General features: G+C 33.6%; 3 protein-coding genes across 6 annotated transcripts; all 3 read left to right on the top strand.

Annotated features, from left to right (window-relative positions):
- Window positions 1-1343: 1343 nt before the first annotated feature.
- Window positions 1344-5153, top strand: LOC126679606 (uncharacterized). Of its 4 annotated transcripts, none has more exons than XM_050374676.2 (7): window positions 1344-1566; window positions 1650-1691; window positions 2579-2671; window positions 3423-3552; window positions 4036-4318; window positions 4435-4489; window positions 4700-5153. In XM_050374676.2, exons 1-7 carry the CDS (start codon window positions 1444-1446, stop codon window positions 4772-4774), a joined length of 801 nt encoding a protein of 266 aa, XP_050230633.1. In that variant the 5' UTR covers window positions 1344-1443; the 3' UTR covers window positions 4775-5153. The 4 variants fall into 4 exon arrangements, with proteins under 4 accessions (XP_050230633.1, XP_050230632.1, XP_050230635.1 ...); XM_050374675.2 differs by having other exon boundaries at window positions 1345-1566; window positions 4033-4318; XM_050374678.2 differs by lacking the exon at window positions 1650-1691 and having other exon boundaries at window positions 1345-1566.
- A 1040-nt stretch (window positions 5154-6193) lies between these two features.
- Window positions 6194-11866, top strand: LOC126678919 (nudix hydrolase 23, chloroplastic). The gene is made up of 7 exons (XM_050373833.2): window positions 6194-6567; window positions 7040-7168; window positions 10308-10384; window positions 10558-10693; window positions 10791-10931; window positions 11007-11065; window positions 11420-11866. The coding sequence occupies exons 1-7, from the start codon at window positions 6256-6258 to the stop codon at window positions 11478-11480; spliced, it is 915 nt and encodes a 304-aa protein (XP_050229790.1). The 5' UTR covers window positions 6194-6255; the 3' UTR covers window positions 11481-11866.
- A 758-nt stretch (window positions 11867-12624) lies between these two features.
- On the top strand, window positions 12625-16523 carry LOC126679403 (metal tolerance protein C2). The gene is made up of 10 exons (XM_050374421.2): window positions 12625-13216; window positions 13314-13422; window positions 13528-13567; window positions 14135-14211; window positions 14365-14453; window positions 14760-14829; window positions 14953-14991; window positions 15104-15254; window positions 15787-15876; window positions 16211-16523. Exons 1-10 carry the CDS (start codon window positions 12775-12777, stop codon window positions 16307-16309), a joined length of 1206 nt encoding a protein of 401 aa, XP_050230378.1. The 5' UTR covers window positions 12625-12774; the 3' UTR covers window positions 16310-16523.
- Window positions 16524-16974: the final 451 nt, after the last annotated feature.

Here is a 16974-nt window from a genome sequence, read left to right as displayed (position 1 = left end):
TAAAAGAAAATTTTGGAGCCCAGTTGCCAACTCAGCATTGTATTTCCAACTCATTTGAAAGTGTTTGTTCAAGTGCTCCCAATACTATTATTAATTGACTGTTATACCTTCATTTTCGCCAATAATAGCAATGTCGTCGTTGACCAAGTGACGTAGTCAAGGATCTAACGGTAGATATGGTACTTGTCTAAATATACAGTGACGTGACATCCATAACTATCCATGAAAACCGCATGACGTGCTGACTTATTTGCGACAAATTTAGTCGTTTTGTGTTTTCAAAGTTCATTTACACTCTAATTTTTGTGGATTTCTTTTGTTTGTTTGTTTTATTTAAAATACTTTTAATTAAGAGAATTATAAAAAAAACTCCAAAAAAAAGAAAATATTAAAAAGAATACTAACCGAAAAATTTACATTTAATATCTAAATTTTTTACAAAACTACAAAGCCACATCATAAATTTCTCCTCTAACATTTAATCTTATAGCTCAAATCAATAAAAATGTCAAAAATTAAAAAAAAATAGAAATATTCTTAAAATGAAAAATTCATAAGAATGCTTTATAAATTAAATACTAAATACTCCCCCCGTCCCACTTTAGAAGTCCCATTTGACTTTACACACAGATTAAGAAAACATTAATTATTCTTGTCTTTTTATGTTTTTTCATGTTTTGCCCCTATTAATGATAGTGAAATTTTCCATAAAATTCTTTTAAGATAACTAAAATAAGGGTAAAATGAAAAATTATTGCACACACCCGTTGCGCCATGTCATTCGTGCAACAAACCAATTATGCGTTAGCCATGTGGAAAATTGAATGATAAAAAAAATAAGTAATAATTAAAAGATTCCCTATCGCAAATGCTCATTGGCTTGATGTAAAAATGACGTGGCGCAACGGTTGCATGGGATAAACACTCGGGTAAAATGGGGTATTCAATGGAAAAATATTCTAAAAATAGTAATGAGACTTTTTAAATGGGACATCCCAAAATAGAATATGAGACTTTTTAAACGGGACGGAGGGAGTAGTTTTTTTCTTTTCAAAAGAACAGATGATATTACTGAGGGGCTGGAGTCCATTTTCAGTCTCCAACGCCTAGCCCAACAACAAATACTATGGCCATGGCCCATGAATTAGCATTGTGACATAATTAGTAAGAAATATAAGGGTTTATCTGAAACTGTTTCCAAAAAGAGGACAAAAAATAGAAAAAAGAAAGATTAGAGGTCAATGTGGCATTTACTCATTTTAGTCTAGAAATACTAACGGTAAAAAAACTACTACTATTTACCGGGAGTCAATATTTTGATTTTAACTTTATTACCATCATTAAAAAAATTAAAAACACAAAAAAAAAGCGAGTTCATGGAAGGAATCGTCTTCCCGCAAGATGGAAACTTGAAGTGATCTTTGGATTTGAATTGGCGTTAAAATGATGAACAGAAGCTCGAAAGCAGCCACTTTTATACCTCAACCCAATTGTTTCCGGCAACCGGCGGCTCTGTTTCATTCCAGTCCTGTTCTTGAACGCAAAAGACGCAGTTTTTGGGATTCTGTTAGTTTCTTTCCTTCTCTCTGTACTTGTTGAATTTAATATTGTGTACCAGTCTTGAATTTTGATTTTACTGTGTGGCTTAGGTTTATTTATATATGGTTTGGCTTTGCGTAGAAGATGCACGGGTAGGTTTGGTGGAGGATGTGAATGTTACTCATTTGACACTGTAATGCTAGTTTTTTAGAAGTTTGATGTATCTGTATTCTGTTTTTGGAGCAATGCTTTAGAATTTGACCAGAAATGTGAGAACTTTGTTGGTTAGGTAAGAGAATAAATGGTTAGTGTTTATTTAAATCCTACAGGGACATGGCTAACAAATTTATGTGTATGTTTTGTGTATTTATTTCCTCATCTCCTTGTTTAGGATGCTATAGTTAAGATGGTGCATAATTTATTTACAAGTTGCTGTCAAGTTGGATATGGCGGAGCAGTTGCTTGGTAATTGGTATAATAGTTAGACTTGGGTTGGGTTTATATTAGATTGTATTTCCTTAAATTTATGTTTGTGGTAGCAAAAGAATTGATTAAATTTTCATAATCTTGTTGCAACATACGGAAGTTGTGGAGGTTCATGGGTCCGGAAAATGTCTTTCTCCTGTTGCTATATATAAAGTGTCATCCATAATCCAATCTTAAAAGACAATCTTTGATGTCTTAAGCAGCTTAAATATTGCAGTACTATTCTAATTGTCCAATATTATGCTATATAAATCGGAAGTTTGTATGCTTCCTTGATCACTCAAAGGTTTCTCTTCCTCTTCAAATTTTTGTTTTTCCTTTTTCTTCTAGTTTTTTATTCACACATCCTTAAATGTTCTTTTTCAGCATCCATATATTGTTTTAGTTTTTCCTTTATTGCAATCTCATGGATTAATCGGCCCATAAGTTCTCTTTAAAAAGTGTATCTAGATTTCTTTTGTCATTATATTTCTTGTGTAAGCACTTATATACTCCTTATTGTGTGTTTCAAATGGCCTATATTCTCTTGCTGAGTAAAATGGTTTGATTGTAGAGATCTCATGGTTATGCCCGGCGGTCAAGGAAGCTGAACGGAAAGCATTCAGTATTTAACAATGTCGGCGCTTATGTAGACTACTTATTCAAGGTCTGCATTCATAATGTTGCTAGATTTGTTGAATTACTGGTGTTTAGTTAAATTTCAATATTTTCCTTAATTTTTCTTTATACGTTTGTATAACTGTGAAATAGTTATATTTAATTTATTTAGCCCATGCTTTTCCCTCCCCCCTATGTATGTAAAGAAAATTGTAGTTCCAATTATTTTAAAACTTAAAACACAATTTTGAGCATTTTAGTTTCGTAATGTAAATAATTTTGTAGTTTATCACTCTACATTTTTACTTGACAAGTTCAAACTTTGCAGAAATCTTTTAGTGTTAGAAAATACTTCAAGCGTAGAGTGGTAGATAACCGTCTGTTGTGATTTTTGCAGCTTGTTGAACTAGATACAGGCTGGTTAATTATTCTTTGCTGGGACCAAATACCTTAAAACAAAAAACAACAGCATTAAAACCATAAATACTGGTTCCTGGACTTTGTCTTAAGCAGAAAATATTGGTGTGCAGAGCCTAATTTATAAGAACTGTTAACCTTACTCATTGAACTCTTAGTTTCATTTTATTCACTTAAGTTAACAGTCAATCAAGGAGATTGTTTCTTCATTTGGGGCCACTGTGTTACATTGTTACATGATGATCAACTTGCCATATTGTTTGTTAAATTATCTTTGTATTAGGATTTATGGTTTTGGCTAATTTTTATGTTCCTGTCTTTGTAATATTTGGTCATTGGGGAGTTACTTGTGTTCTCAAAATCATTGTTTCCTAACGTCGCAGAACTCGGGGAATGATTTTGATGAAGATAATCAATCGTCAAGCAGAGGCAACTCATGGTTTAGAAAGCAATATCCTGGAGGATTCAGACAAAACGGGAAAGGCAATCAGGGAGCTAGGCGTCCGAGTAGAAGTGAGGAAAATTTGTTTTCATGTCACTTAATAAATCATATCTGTCCCCTTGAGAGACTATGATGGACATGTCCAATGTAAATCCATTATTAAATTTCACAGTGACCAGAGAGACAGACAGTCTGCTATCCCTTTTGGATTGAAAAAATGTTTTCTTTCTGATAGATCTCCCAATCCTTTTAAAGTACAAAACACTTAAAATAATTTCAGGAAAAACATTGTCCAGTAGCAACTTTATCTGCATTGCTGCTAAACATAGTTGCTGTTTTGCTTGCAATTTCCAATTCGACCACCACAGCATGTTTTGCTAATCTGTTATGTTATTGCATACTTAAGCTTGAGCAGGATGAGAGTTCTATTATTGAATATTTTAGAGTGAAAAGATGCTTAAATTGCATGTTTTAGTTTGGAACTTTGGATTAATCCTTTTCACTTTCTGGAGTTCTATTAGAAACTTATGCAGTTTTCGACCTTTGTTCAGAAGATTTCCAATTTTGTGAGGATGAGGTTGACATCGAGACCATCTTCCGATCTGCATTTGGTGGAAATCGATACTTCTATTGGTCTTTTATAAATGAAGAGAACCCTCAATGGAGGAGATCATCTAACTACTCTAATTACTATGCGAGGAACGGAAGATACCGGTTTGATGATGATTATGATTCCTCATCGGACTCTGATAATATGGGGCCAGAGTCGGCGTCAGATAGGCTCGCCCTAGGGATGAGTGCTTCTGGTCCTCTTAAGATTGAAGACGTAAAAAATGCGTGAGTGAATATAGTTTTATTTTTTCGTTGCCCATCTCGTATTGTTAATATGTTAGGGTGCAGAATAGCTGGCAACTAGGAGACATTTTTATTTTCTTTGTGATTTCCTCCTTCAGATATCGGATGTGTGCTTTGAAATGGCATCCAGATCGTCACCAGGGTTCTTCGAAGGTACTAATTTTGTCAGTCATTTACTAAGTTTGGTCAGCAGTAACTATATTCAGAAATGATTGTCCTTAATTGGATTAAGATGCCAGTGAAATTATATTATGAAAAAAAAAAATACACCTTATGTGAAGTAAATTTTAAAGTACATTTAGGTTAAGTCTGTGATTTCTTGTGTGATGACCGCCGTTACAGCTAACGTATGTTCTTGAACAGGCTATTGCAGAGGAAAAGTTCAAGCATTGTAGTGCAGCATATCAGTCTTTGTGCGATAAGCTGTCTCCTGCTTAAAGACCACCAAAAGTATATCTCTCTAAACTCGACCTCAAGTAACCTATGTTGCATGGAAACAAACTTTTTGCAAGTCTAAGTTTTGGTGTTTCAAATCTGTTTCCGGAAACGCTTCTAAAACCAGGAAACTCTATTTATAACCGATTCTTATAAAATGTTTCCGTGTTACATAGCCAGTCACTTACGTTTTGTTGTAGATTTAGCGCACTCTCATTGAAGTTTATTTAGTATCCGAGAAGTTTCAAGACATGAGAGGTGGAATTAGCAACAGGTTTAGGATTGGAATAACCAACAGAAAATGATAGTAATAGCATGCCTTGAGGCTGATTGTACTGAATAAGATTTCTAATTTTGTGAAATTCAAGATAGATTTAGAACATAGCAGTGATTTGCTGGTACCCTTGTACATTTACATGTTCCATTTTTTAGTAGTTAAAAATATGAAATTACAATGTTTAAATCTTCAGCTTTATCAAATATTACCTAACACTTGGTAATATGTACCATCTATTCGACACATATTCTGAATATTTTACACTTGATTAATTAGAATTATTACTTATCAAGTATCCATTGTTTAAAATTATATTTAAAATTTTAATCATTAGCTGTAATGTACTGCTTATATCCTATAATTGCTGCATGCATAAGGACATGTGATTTATTTTGAAGTGGTTGTTTGTTCCTTTTTATTTATTTCACATATATTTTAAATTATTTTTGTAGTTAAATTCTATTTTAAAGTGTAATATAACTTGTATATGTTAGACTTTTCTTGTATGGATATTGGAATTTGATGTTGCCATGCCAATAAAGGGGTCTGTGGTATAAGTATAACAAAAGACTAGAATTTTATTTTGAACACTTATTTTAAATTTAAGAGGACATAATAACAAAAATATAGATTTTTTTGTAACTTTGGAAACAAAATAAATTAAAGTTTAATTTTTGACCACAATGACCAGTCATCTCCAACATTGTTCAAAATTAATAGCTAGTGAAATTGAAAATACATGTTTTCCATCTAAAAAGACAAAAATAAACTATTTAGATACTTTAAAAAGTTTAAATTTCATTTTAATGGAGTTACACATTTTGTTCTATCTGCACTACAAGTTCCTAATTTCTAGTAGTCATGAATTCACAAATTATAAAATTTAAAATTTAAAGCTGGAGGATCCGATTACATGAGAAGTAAAAGTCGGAGGACCCAATCAAGAAAAGTAAAAGCTAAAGGAATCCTTTATGACTTTCGCCTTTAAATATTTTAAATAACTGCAACCGTTCCCTTAGTCACTGCCCGCCAGCAATTTACCGCCGCCGCTACACCAACAGACCGTGGAACGACAACTCGTCCACAGTTTTTGACTTTAACGGCATGTCGTTTATAAAATTTATAAACTGGTCTTCTGAGCATTAAATCTTGAAATTGGATTAAAAATTGTCCATTCCTCAAAAATCCAAGAAAATTGGTTCATTCAATGCTAAAAGCAATACAAAATCTGGGTTTATCATCGACATCGTCATCAACATCGGGAGGTTTGGTGGGTCATCGATGGAAGAAACCTCAATATGTCACTAACAGTTTAATCTCCACTAACACATTATCCTATACAAAAGGACCCACTTCCCCAATTACAATAACTAAACCTAATCATGTCTTCTTCTCCCCTTTATTCCTTCCTAAATCGTCTACTTCTGTGACGTCAATTCGTGCTCAATCGACTCGCTGCGAGTCCAAGATGGATCTTCCTTCTCCTTCTTCTTCCTCAACTGCTGCTGTTAAATCAGCTGTAAGTATGGGCTCTTGATTCATATAATGTGTTTGTTATTTTGTAGTGAAGAATTGAATATTTGTTTTTGGCGAAATGGGTATTGGGTGGTATCAAGATTTTTTTTTGTTTTTAATAATTGGGGAGGGGAGCTCCCACAAGAATAATAGAGCCCACGACCTGGCAGATTATTCGATTGTTGAAGAAATGTATTTCTTGTAGCTAGGTTTTGAGCAACTTATGACATAATAATATTAAATGTTGCATCTTTTATTGACTGCTAGTATTGAAGAACAAGAAAGTAAGCATAGTAGGTAAAGGTTTGATCTTCTGACCTAATTAAGCCTGTATTGATTCAAAAGTAAACACTTAGTTGTAATATTTATTCAAGTTAGAATTTGGTTTAATTTGATTAAGTTTGTTGCCTGGAATTAACAGAAATGTATGTTTATTATGGAGAAGTCTTTATTTTTGTTTTTTTAATTTTGTTCAGCATGTTCGGAGTATTAGTTTTTGTCAATGGTGTGGTGGTGCAATGAAGCATGAGATACCTGAAGGAGACGAAAAGTTGAGAGCTATTTGCACACTTTGTGGGAAAGTTGCCTACCAAAATCCTAAAATGGTATGTCACAATGATGCATATCTGTTGCCAACATTGTGTTTGAACTTTCTGCTGTCTTGTGCGATTGCACATCTGGGTATACTTTTTTAGGGCATCTTTTTTGCTCAACCTTTGAATTTGATTCAAGCATCTTGACCAGTGTTATTAAAAGCGCTCGCCTGAGCGCCTAAAGCGCTCAGGCGAGGCGCCACAGACTGATGGCGCCTCCAGACCTTCCAGTCGAGGCGCCTTCAGTAAGGCGAGCGCTTTATTTGCTTAAGCGCTCGCCTTGGCTCGCCTTGGAAGATGGAAAAAGCACGCTTTATTGAATTTTTGTTTTTTTACGTTTTTTAGGTGACTTTTACTCTAATCTAGACATTCCTATTTGATAGCCTTAATTAATGCCTTAATTAATGCTTTAAATGGATTTAACTTAGGAAATTTAAAAGTCTTTTAGGAAGTCTAAAAGTCTATTCAAGTCTCTATTTAAGTGTTTAGGTTTAAGTAAAACACAATAACTTCAAATTAAAATATACGTTCAGTAGAAAAAAAAGAGCAGAGCCTTTTATTCTTTTTTCTCACGCTATGGATAGCGAACCTCAACCATGCACTGATGGTTCAACACCCACTGAAAAGAAGAAGGATCCAGGATGGAAATACAACTACTTGCAAATGATGGAAATCCATAAGATCCAGGATGGAAATCCATATGATCAACAATGAAATTGATTCAGATGTGGATGAAATTGAAGGATATGAGAGTGGTGGTGGAGCTGAATTTGATGAAAATGTTGATGGATATTTTAGTGATTGACTTTAATTCCTTATTCTGATTAGTTGTAAGATCGTCTTTTGTTGAAAGTTGAAACTCGTTTTGATTGTGGTATTGGATGATAAGTATTTAGGGTTAGGACTAGTATTATAGATCTATTAGCTTTATGATTATGGTTTAAATTTAGAAATTTAAGAGTTTTATATTTATGACTTATGATTTTTTATTAAATATATATATAAATATATATATTTAATATTTTTAGGTATTGGCGCCTTACTTCGATAAGGCGAGCGCTTTTTTAGCGCTTCTCGCCTCGGGCGATATATGGCTATCTCGCCTTGAGAGCGCCTTGCGCCTTTAACAACACTGATCTTGACATTTTTAACCGAATGAACTACTAGATCTAGTCATTGCATATAACGTTTATGAAATATTGGTTTTATGCCCTCTTATACATCACAACGACCGAATGTGATTTTGGACATTGTACAAAAGGACAAAGTTCATGTAGGATAGAGAGAGAATATGCAGAATGTAGGAAATATTAGTGAATTATATTGCTTATTTTTGCAATGAGATTGAAAATGATTATTATAAGCATGTAGCTGAAGCATTAATGAATTACGCACAAATGAAAGTCTAAAACATAATGTCACAATTATATAATGTTGATGCATGACTTATGATGTCAGGGGGAGGTATGATAGAGTTTCACCTGCAATTTACCTGTCACAGTTATATAATGTCGATGCATGACGATGGGTCTGGGAATGGTAGATGACCAACTTAATTTTATTATAATGTGCGTTCTAAATTTTCTCAGATAAGTAAAATCCTGGAATAAATATCTCCTATTGTAAACGGAGTACTATGAGACTCTTGTTAATTCCTGGGAGGAGTGAGTTGTGATCTTTTGATTTTCGTTAAAGAAATCAAAAGGCTTTTGGCTGTCATTATACATTGGGTTTCTGAAGTGTTGCCGTGCTGGCATTTTTGAATTAAGGCTTAATTACTTAAAAACCACCCACCTTGAACTTTTTTTTCGTTTATACCCTGACCTAGGAAAAAGTTCATTTATATCCTGACGTATGTGTTTATGTTTCACCTCTACCCCGAGGCACTAAATTAACCTCTTTTTATTTAAAAAAAAGTTTAAAATAGTCCTTCATTTAGAGAAAAATCCATTTCTAATTAATCTCTAATTAGTTTAGGTTAAAAATGAAGAACTATTTTAAACTTTTTTCTTGATGAAAAGAGGTTAATTTAGTTCCTCTGGGTAGAGATGAAACATAAATACATACGTCAGGGTATAAATGAATTTTTTCCTAGGTCAGGGTATAAACGAAAAAAAATTTCAAGTTGGGTGGTTTTTAAGTAATTAAGCCTTGAATTAACAACCTGTTATCTTTATGGATTGCAATGAGCAACAAATTTGTAGTTCGGACATTACCCGGAAAAATTTGACCTTTCTTATTTTCTCATATCAGCTGCATTGATGACCATGCCTACAGTCCTTTACCATTGAAGATTGCATAGTCTTTTAGTATAGTAGGACTGCAAGGTTTGATTGAATTAGTCAGTTGAGCTTGATTATTTTGATGCTCAATTATGCTGAAAGGGATGGATTATTTTTTGGTGCTAGATCTCAGTGACTGATATTTATTTCATTACAATTTGTGTGGTTAACTTTAAGCTGTTGCAATTTATCGGAGAAACATAGCTTAACAAAATAAGAGTTAATATGACAACACAACTTTATCGATAAAAGGATTTCTAATATTATGAATTTATGATTCTCATGCTGGAATTGTCAAGAATCAATATGGTAATACTTTTCCATGGAATAACCACAGAAAAAGTGTCGACCTTGAGTTGGTTATTTAAAGTACTGGCACCACAACGTCACTCGATACTTTGACAGTTGAGAATGAAATACAATAGATTGTACGGTCTTGAATAATTCGATTTCTGAATTAATGTCTCTCAAAGAAGAATGACTCTACTACATAGATGGTCATGAACTGAAATGCTGAAATTGGGAATGGAATTTGAAAAAGTTATGCTTGTTTGAACAAAATAAAAGGTTTAATTCCCTTTGATGTTGGAGATAGAGAGAAAGAGAGAGAGGCAAGGTTTAGATTTTAGTGATTTATTTAAGGAATAGGCTGGAGAAAGATTTATGTTGCCCATCACTACATTTAGTAATCATTTTATTCTAGAACAATTCCGAAACCTATGTTGTTCATAATGTTTTATTTGTATGTAAGTTTTGTGGGATAATATATCTTCTTGACTTTGTATTTATGATGTTTGATGCCACACATTAAGGATTAATTACTTACTTTTAAATGTGATGCTCATGCCGTTGTCTGATGTTGCATGTAGGTTGTTGGATGCCTGATTGAGCATGATAACAAGTTGCTACTATGCAAGAGAAATATCCAACCATCATATGGCCTTTGGTATGTATTTAAGATTGGAATGTTTATTTCAAATGGATTAGTGCATGTTATCTTTTAGGACGGATCATTTGTCTACCTGCAAAGGTGCTTGTGATTTATTGCTTGGCAATAGCTAGTTCTGTGGATCTAGCTCCACCACTGATAACCTAGATGTTTGGATGGTGCTGGTATAGGACCCTTCCTGCTGGTTACTTGGAGATGGGCGAGTCAACTGCTGAAGGGGCAATGAGAGAAACCTGGGAGGAAGCGGGTGCGGAAGTTGACGTGCTATCACCTTTTGCTCATTTGGACATCCCTCTTATCGGCCAAGTAAGGAAGAGACGTCTCTTATGTGCCTTTACTGATTTTATGTAGATCTGCTCAGTGCTTTACAGTTTTTTAATTTTTTTTGCCTTATTTTGAACAGACGTACATAATTTTCTTGGCGAAGCTAAAGAAGCCCCACTTTTCACCAGGTCCAGAGTCATTGGAGTGCCGGCTGTTTTCAATTGATGAAATACCTTACGATTCTCTGGCCTTTTCATCCATGTTGGTTACCTTGAAATTGGTAAGAGTTTATTTTAGGCTGTAATTTGTGATCTCTTTATGCATTACTCAACAGTCTCTCATCTTGTGTTTGCAGTATGCTGAAGATGTTAAAGCTGGAAGCCTAAAGTTTCACTATGGCATCATTAACAAAAGGTACTTTAATATGAATTTTTAGACTTCCTTTATAAACTTATTTACCTCCTGTCTCAAAGCAGTTTAGTCAGTTGAGCAAATATACAGTACTTAATTCAGATAAACGCATAGGCTATGTTGCAGGGGAAACCTTTAGAGTCCTACAATTTTTTCGTTTGCGTTTCTGAAATTGCTTCCAAACTCAGAAACTCTATATTCATAATCTGCGTAAAAAATATCATTTTGCCATTTTTCGTTTTCAATGTTCATTCTAGTTGGACACAACTTTCGCAAGGTCGAATGCGAAAAATCTGCCGTTTACTTTATTATTCAAGTCTATCTTTCTGGTATCTTTCTTAGTATTTTTCTTGACAGGCCCGGCACCAGCCCTTCTGATATCTGCTCCTTTACTCTTGATTATCATCATCAGTGCTGACTGACTGCTGAAAATGGCGATCTATTAGGCCTTTTCTTGTGAACTAATTGACAGAGAAAGCATGATCTTAATTCTTTCATTTTTCATCCCACTCGGGAGGTGGCGATCGATGAAGCAACCATTGATGTTCTGAGGGTATATCAATGAGCGAGGGAGCAAATGTATTGTATAAATGACAGAACTACGGGAAATTATCATTCCCTGAAAGCTGATTCATTTGTAATGGGCGGACTTTTTTAGTTTTATACTCCAGCCAAACTGTACAGTTAGTGTAAGTTCATCCTGTGCATTGAAACGAAATTCTGTCACCATTGAATTACAATTGCTAGTTTTCATGGTTTTGTGTTTTGAATCCTTATGTTAATATCTTTTTTTGGCAAAACTTATGTTAATATCTCATTTTGATGAAATTTGATTTGCTAGGTTGTAATTTGTGATTTGTTTTGTTTGCTTGAGGGGATATACAATCTAGATTTGCTTATGTTTATATATGTTGTTTGACATTTTAGTTTAAGAAATGGCTCTAATCAACTAACTAAAATTAGTTTGAAAAAATAGCTAATTAAACCCTTGAACTTTTTTGTTAAAAAGCCTCTTGAAATTTCATATTTTTACTTTAGTCCCCAAGTTTGTAATTAATGTTTTTGATTTTTGATGGTTTTTTTCGTTTCTCAAGTAGCTCTTTTTACACCTTCGAATATCATTTTTTTTAGAAAAAAGAGTTATTCATGCCCTTAAGGTTTGTCTCGACGATCAAGTAGGCTTTCAACATCCGAAAAGGTTCAAATATGTCCTTAACGTTTTAAAAATTGAACAACCATGTCCCTAATTTGGCCACTTTAACGGCATATTAGAATTTTTTTGGAGAGGATTTACTTGATTCTATAGCCAAACTTTAAGGAAATATATAGCTTGTTTTTTTTTAATAACGAGGACGCACTCCTCTGAGTTAAAAAATAAAAAATAAAATTATTAATTTAAATATTAATAAATGTATAAGAATGAAAAATTTAAAGTAAAAAAGTTCAAACTATGGAATAACAATAATAATAAAAAAAATTAACATAGAAAAACAAAAATTAAAGCATGAAAATGAAAATTATGTTACGTACTAAATTGAGTAAATAATGAAGTAAGCTGGTTTGAACTCACAGCTTTGAACTGACTTTGACTTGTACACCCATTTTGCACTCACTCATTTCTCTCTCTACATTTTTTCTTCAGTTCTAAATCTCTCGTCTTCATTTCAAATCTCTCCAAATTAGGGTTTTTAAAGTTAACTGCTTCATTTTAAATGGAGAAATCCAATTCCTTTAACTACCAAACACAAGACACTGACTCACAACAACGCCAACTACACCAATGGACAGGGGATTTCGGATTCGGTACAAGCGATCGCAGGTACGCTTATTTTCGGCAATCTTCATTTCACCAATCAGAGCAGCAGCCACATACTCCTGTTTCATTTACCAATCCTTCGCTGCTTTCACGCACCGTTTCAAGCATTGATGTGCCGCCGGAGCTTTACAATTCTATTAACAATTACGATGAATTCGAGCAAAACGACGTCGTCGAGGAGAAAACCGCTTCCTCATCGTTTTTGTATCCAGTGGTTTTGGTATTTAGGGTTTTAAGAACTGGAAATAAACAGATGAAGCGCCTTTTTATTCTGATTTCGCTTAATGTTGCTTGTTCTACTGCTGAATTGGGGATTGGTCTCTTAACTGGCCGTGTTGGTAAGGTTTTGGAGTTTTATAGATTTTGGTGTTATTTTGTTTGTTAGTTTGAATAGTTTATCTCTTGCTGATGCTATTTATTGTGTTTGTTTTAAAGGTTTGGTGTCGGATGCTTTTCATTTGACATTCGGTTGTGGTCTTTTAACCTTTTCTATATTTGCCATGGCTGCTTCTAGAAACAAGCCTGATCGTGTCTATACTTACGGGTCAGTATTTCAGCTGACCATGTTTATATATCCATGATAGATCATTTAGTTTAGCTTGTCATTATATGTGTGTTTAAATTGTTAAATACTGTCTTGTTTTACCAGGTATAAAAGGCTCGAAGTTCTGGCTGCTTTTACTAATGCTGTAAGTTTATATCATTTCCTGTTCTGTTTATGTAAATGTCGACATGAACTAAATTACGTTTTTAATTTCTTGATGGTTATATTCTCTTCTCTGCTATTAGAAATGTGGTTGTTTAAGATTTATTATTGCAACTATAACAGGTGGAGTAAAATGTTTTCTATTGATAATTGCATAATAAGTGGTTATTTGGATGGAAACACCTGCTACCTTAGATCATCATCACTTAGATATATTGAGAAATAAATTATTGAACTTCAAATATCTTAGCACATAGTTAGATTTATTGTTGACTTAGTGAAACTTGCATCGGCTCAGATAGTTAGGGAATGTTCGCTCAGGGTTGATTTTTGGAGTTCATAATTTAATTTAGCTAAACACTTCTGCGCCACAATATTGCCAAGTAGGTTTATTTACGTCATGTGATTAATAGATTTTAGTATCATGCCTTAGTGCAAGCTTGTTAGTTTCTCTGACAATCTTAAGTGTTTTGAAGTTGCTACCATTATGGTCTCTGCCCTTTTCTATGTGCTAACATATGTATTTTCTTTCTGGTGGTTGTGTAGACAGCTGTTTCTTTTGTTCATGTCATTTTCTATTGCTGTGGAGGCACTTCATGCGTTCATACAAGAAGAGTCTGAACACAAGTAAGTTGGCCATGTGGGCTTTGAGATACCTAATTGAGATGATATTAATTATTTTTCACGTGTAACGTATTGGATACATTATTGGTCTGAGCTTTTGTATTGTTTATATTAGAATAATTTGTTGGTAGTTTTGCTGATGAAATGTTCTTGCAGGCACTATTTGATTGTTTCTGCAGTGACAAATTTACTCGTAAATCTTATTGGTGTTTGGTTCTTCAGGAACTATGCTCGCATTAATCTTGGTAAGTCTTCTACTGCAGTTTTAGGTATCAAATTATTAATTAATATCTCCTGTAGTAAAGATTTAGTAATAGAAATGGTAAAATATTAAGTTTTCTAGACAAGAAATTAAATCGCTTATTGGGATTTGTCATTTGTTTTTTTATAAGGAGTGGCAATATCTGTAACATTGTGAATTTGAGATTTACCCTCATGAAAAATAACATAATTAATGTGTAGCGGTCCTGGGATTAAATTGATTGCCACTTTTGTTCTTTTGATGGTTTTCCTTTTTTAGAACTGATCTTCATATACATACTTCTTTGTAGTCTACAGAAAGGCAGAAGATATGAATTACCACTCAGTTTGCTTGCATGTTCTTGCTGATTCTATTCGCAGGTCCGCTCTCTCTTTATGTCTATTGATGTAGATGTTTAGTTTGCAAAATTGTGTTTCTTTGCCTAGTACTCGCTTTCTTCTTTCTATATTCATGTTAAGGTTGTTATTCTTGTTGTTTCTCAGTGCAGGTTTGATATTGGCATCCTGGTTTTTGTCCCTCGGGTAATATTCATTTATCTATTGCTGGATTTTTCTACTTATTTCGTTGTATCTTTGGCCTTCTCTGACGTTACATGTTGTCAATTATTTTTATAATTTGTTTCTTTGATTGCAGGGTTACCAATGCTGAAGTTTTATGTTTGGGGCTGGTTTCAGTTGCAGTCTTTATGCTTGTCATGCCGCTCTTTAAGGCTACTGCTGGCATCTTGCTTCAAATGGCACCGCCTAGCATACCATCTTCAGCACTGAGCAAATGTTTGAGACAGGTGAGATCCTAAATCGGCTTCTACCAACTTGCCTGCTCCTAGGGTGCATTAAAATGTAGCTTACTTTACATGGAGAAGATTATGTAGTGTTTCTTTAACATATGAAAGTAAAGGATTTAGCAGTAAATGGCTTTAAATTGAAAAGTAAAGGGTATGTATAGCTTGTTAATGGAGAAAAATTTCTAGTTTGGTTTGAGGGTTACATTCCGATGAGAGGGTATTCTGTTGCCAAGTGTGTTATAGACCATCTTTATTATTTACCGCTTTCTAATTGTGCGAGTTTCCTGTTGAGAAGCTGCCCGCTAGTTTTGCTGTTGGATTTCGCTAACTCATAAAAGTTACATAAAGAGCCACTCATCCTCTTGCTTTCTAGTTTGACTTGATATTGAGTTGAAATGATCCGCAGCTTACTCCCCTGCAAATATGCCGTGAATGTCTATGCTGAGTGAGATCTAGTTGTATAAGCAACATCTTTTGGTTGAGCAGTTACATGCCATCTATTTTATTTTTCTTTGCAAATTTCGTTTGTTAGGTTACAGCTCGAGAAGATGTTAGTGAAGTTTCGCAAGCTCGTTTTTGGGAAGTGGTGCCTGGTCATGTTGTTGGCTCACTTTCACTTCAGGTACATATAATTAAAAATTCTGCTTATATGCCATTTCTATAGACTGAAAAATTGCTTTACTTGTCGGACTACTATTTTTTTTGATTATTTATGAAAAATCCTATTTTTTCTTTTCATTTTTTGTCTTTCTTCTATCCTTGATACGTGCATCATCTTGCATGTATTCTCTATAAAATCAAATTTCTTCCATGCAAATAAGCTCACATAAAATATAAAACAATTTAGCTATTTACCAATTATATCAATACAACTTCAATTTATCAATCTACACGGTTAAAGACCTGTTTATAGTTACTAAATTAGATATTTGCTTGTATATTTGGATGTTACTTAGGTGAAGGAAGGGGTGGATGATAGACCCATATTACAGTTTGTGCATGGTTTATACCATGATTTGGGCGTTCAGGATCTTATAGTGCAGACTGACTACTAATAAAGACTCATCCCCTACTTGATCCATCGTCGGTACAACTAGCTTTAGATTGCACTTCATGAGTTTTTCATTTGTTTTTTCTGTTAAAAAATTATTTTCACGAGAAATAAGTTACTATCAATACAGGGGAATTTATGATCTGTTATCCCAGATTCCCAATGTATAATTATTGATTTTATTATATTGTCAATGTATAATTACCGATTTCTGAAAATTACAGCAATTTGTAATTAATATGTTTTTATTCTAAAAAGCGATGATTTGATTTTCATAATATAATTACCCCTGCATCATATGATATTCCATCTGTCCAATTTTCAAAGTTACTTTTATGATTCATTTTAGATGCCCTATTTCTATTTTTAGTTATTAAAACTGTTCTGCTACTGTATAATTGTCAATTTTTGTTTTTCAAGTACTTGCCAATTTTTAGTAAATCACAATCTTTGAAATTAATCTATCTATATTTTTTTTAGGCCTAATGTCTTAAAAAATCCCGACCTTTTAGCCCCTTTTCAATCATACCCTGACGTTGCAAATTTGTCAATTTTACCCTATTTTGCATTTTTGTGTTTCAATTGTACCCTGAAAAATTAAATTAACGTCTTTTGCGTTTGGAAATTTGTTTAAAACATTCTACATGTCTCGCATATATTAATTGTATA

Source organism: Mercurialis annua, linkage group LG4 (genome assembly GCF_937616625.2).
Source record: "Mercurialis annua linkage group LG4, ddMerAnnu1.2, whole genome shotgun sequence".
NCBI classification, from domain to species: Eukaryota; Viridiplantae; Streptophyta; class Magnoliopsida; order Malpighiales; family Euphorbiaceae; genus Mercurialis; species Mercurialis annua.
This window is presented reverse-complemented; position numbering and strand designations above follow the sequence as displayed.

Bases quoted from the DNA above. Each gene is read 5' to 3' on its own strand.
- LOC126679606 (XM_050374675.2), top strand. From the start codon at position 1,444: ATGATGAACAGAAGCTCGAAAGCAGCCACTTTTATACCTCAACCCAAT. The intron at 1,692-2,578 runs GTAGGTTTGGTG...GTTTGATTGTAG, and splicing joins TTTGCGTAGAAGATGCACGG to AGATCTCATGGTTATGCCCG. The intron at 4,319-4,434 runs GTGAGTGAATAT...TTCCTCCTTCAG, and splicing joins ATTGAAGACGTAAAAAATGC to ATATCGGATGTGTGCTTTGA.
- LOC126678919 (XM_050373833.2), top strand. From the start codon at position 6,256: ATGCTAAAAGCAATACAAAATCTGGGTTTATCATCGACATCGTCATCA. The intron at 6,568-7,039 runs GTAAGTATGGGC...AATTTTGTTCAG, and splicing joins CTGCTGCTGTTAAATCAGCT to CATGTTCGGAGTATTAGTTT. The intron at 10,694-10,790 runs GTAAGGAAGAGA...TATTTTGAACAG, and splicing joins ACATCCCTCTTATCGGCCAA to ACGTACATAATTTTCTTGGC.
- LOC126679403 (XM_050374421.2), top strand. From the start codon at position 12,775: ATGGAGAAATCCAATTCCTTTAACTACCAAACACAAGACACTGACTCA. The intron at 14,992-15,103 runs GTAATATTCATT...CTTTGATTGCAG, and splicing joins TCCTGGTTTTTGTCCCTCGG to GGTTACCAATGCTGAAGTTT. The intron at 15,255-15,786 runs GTGAGATCCTAA...TTCGTTTGTTAG, and splicing joins TGAGCAAATGTTTGAGACAG to GTTACAGCTCGAGAAGATGT.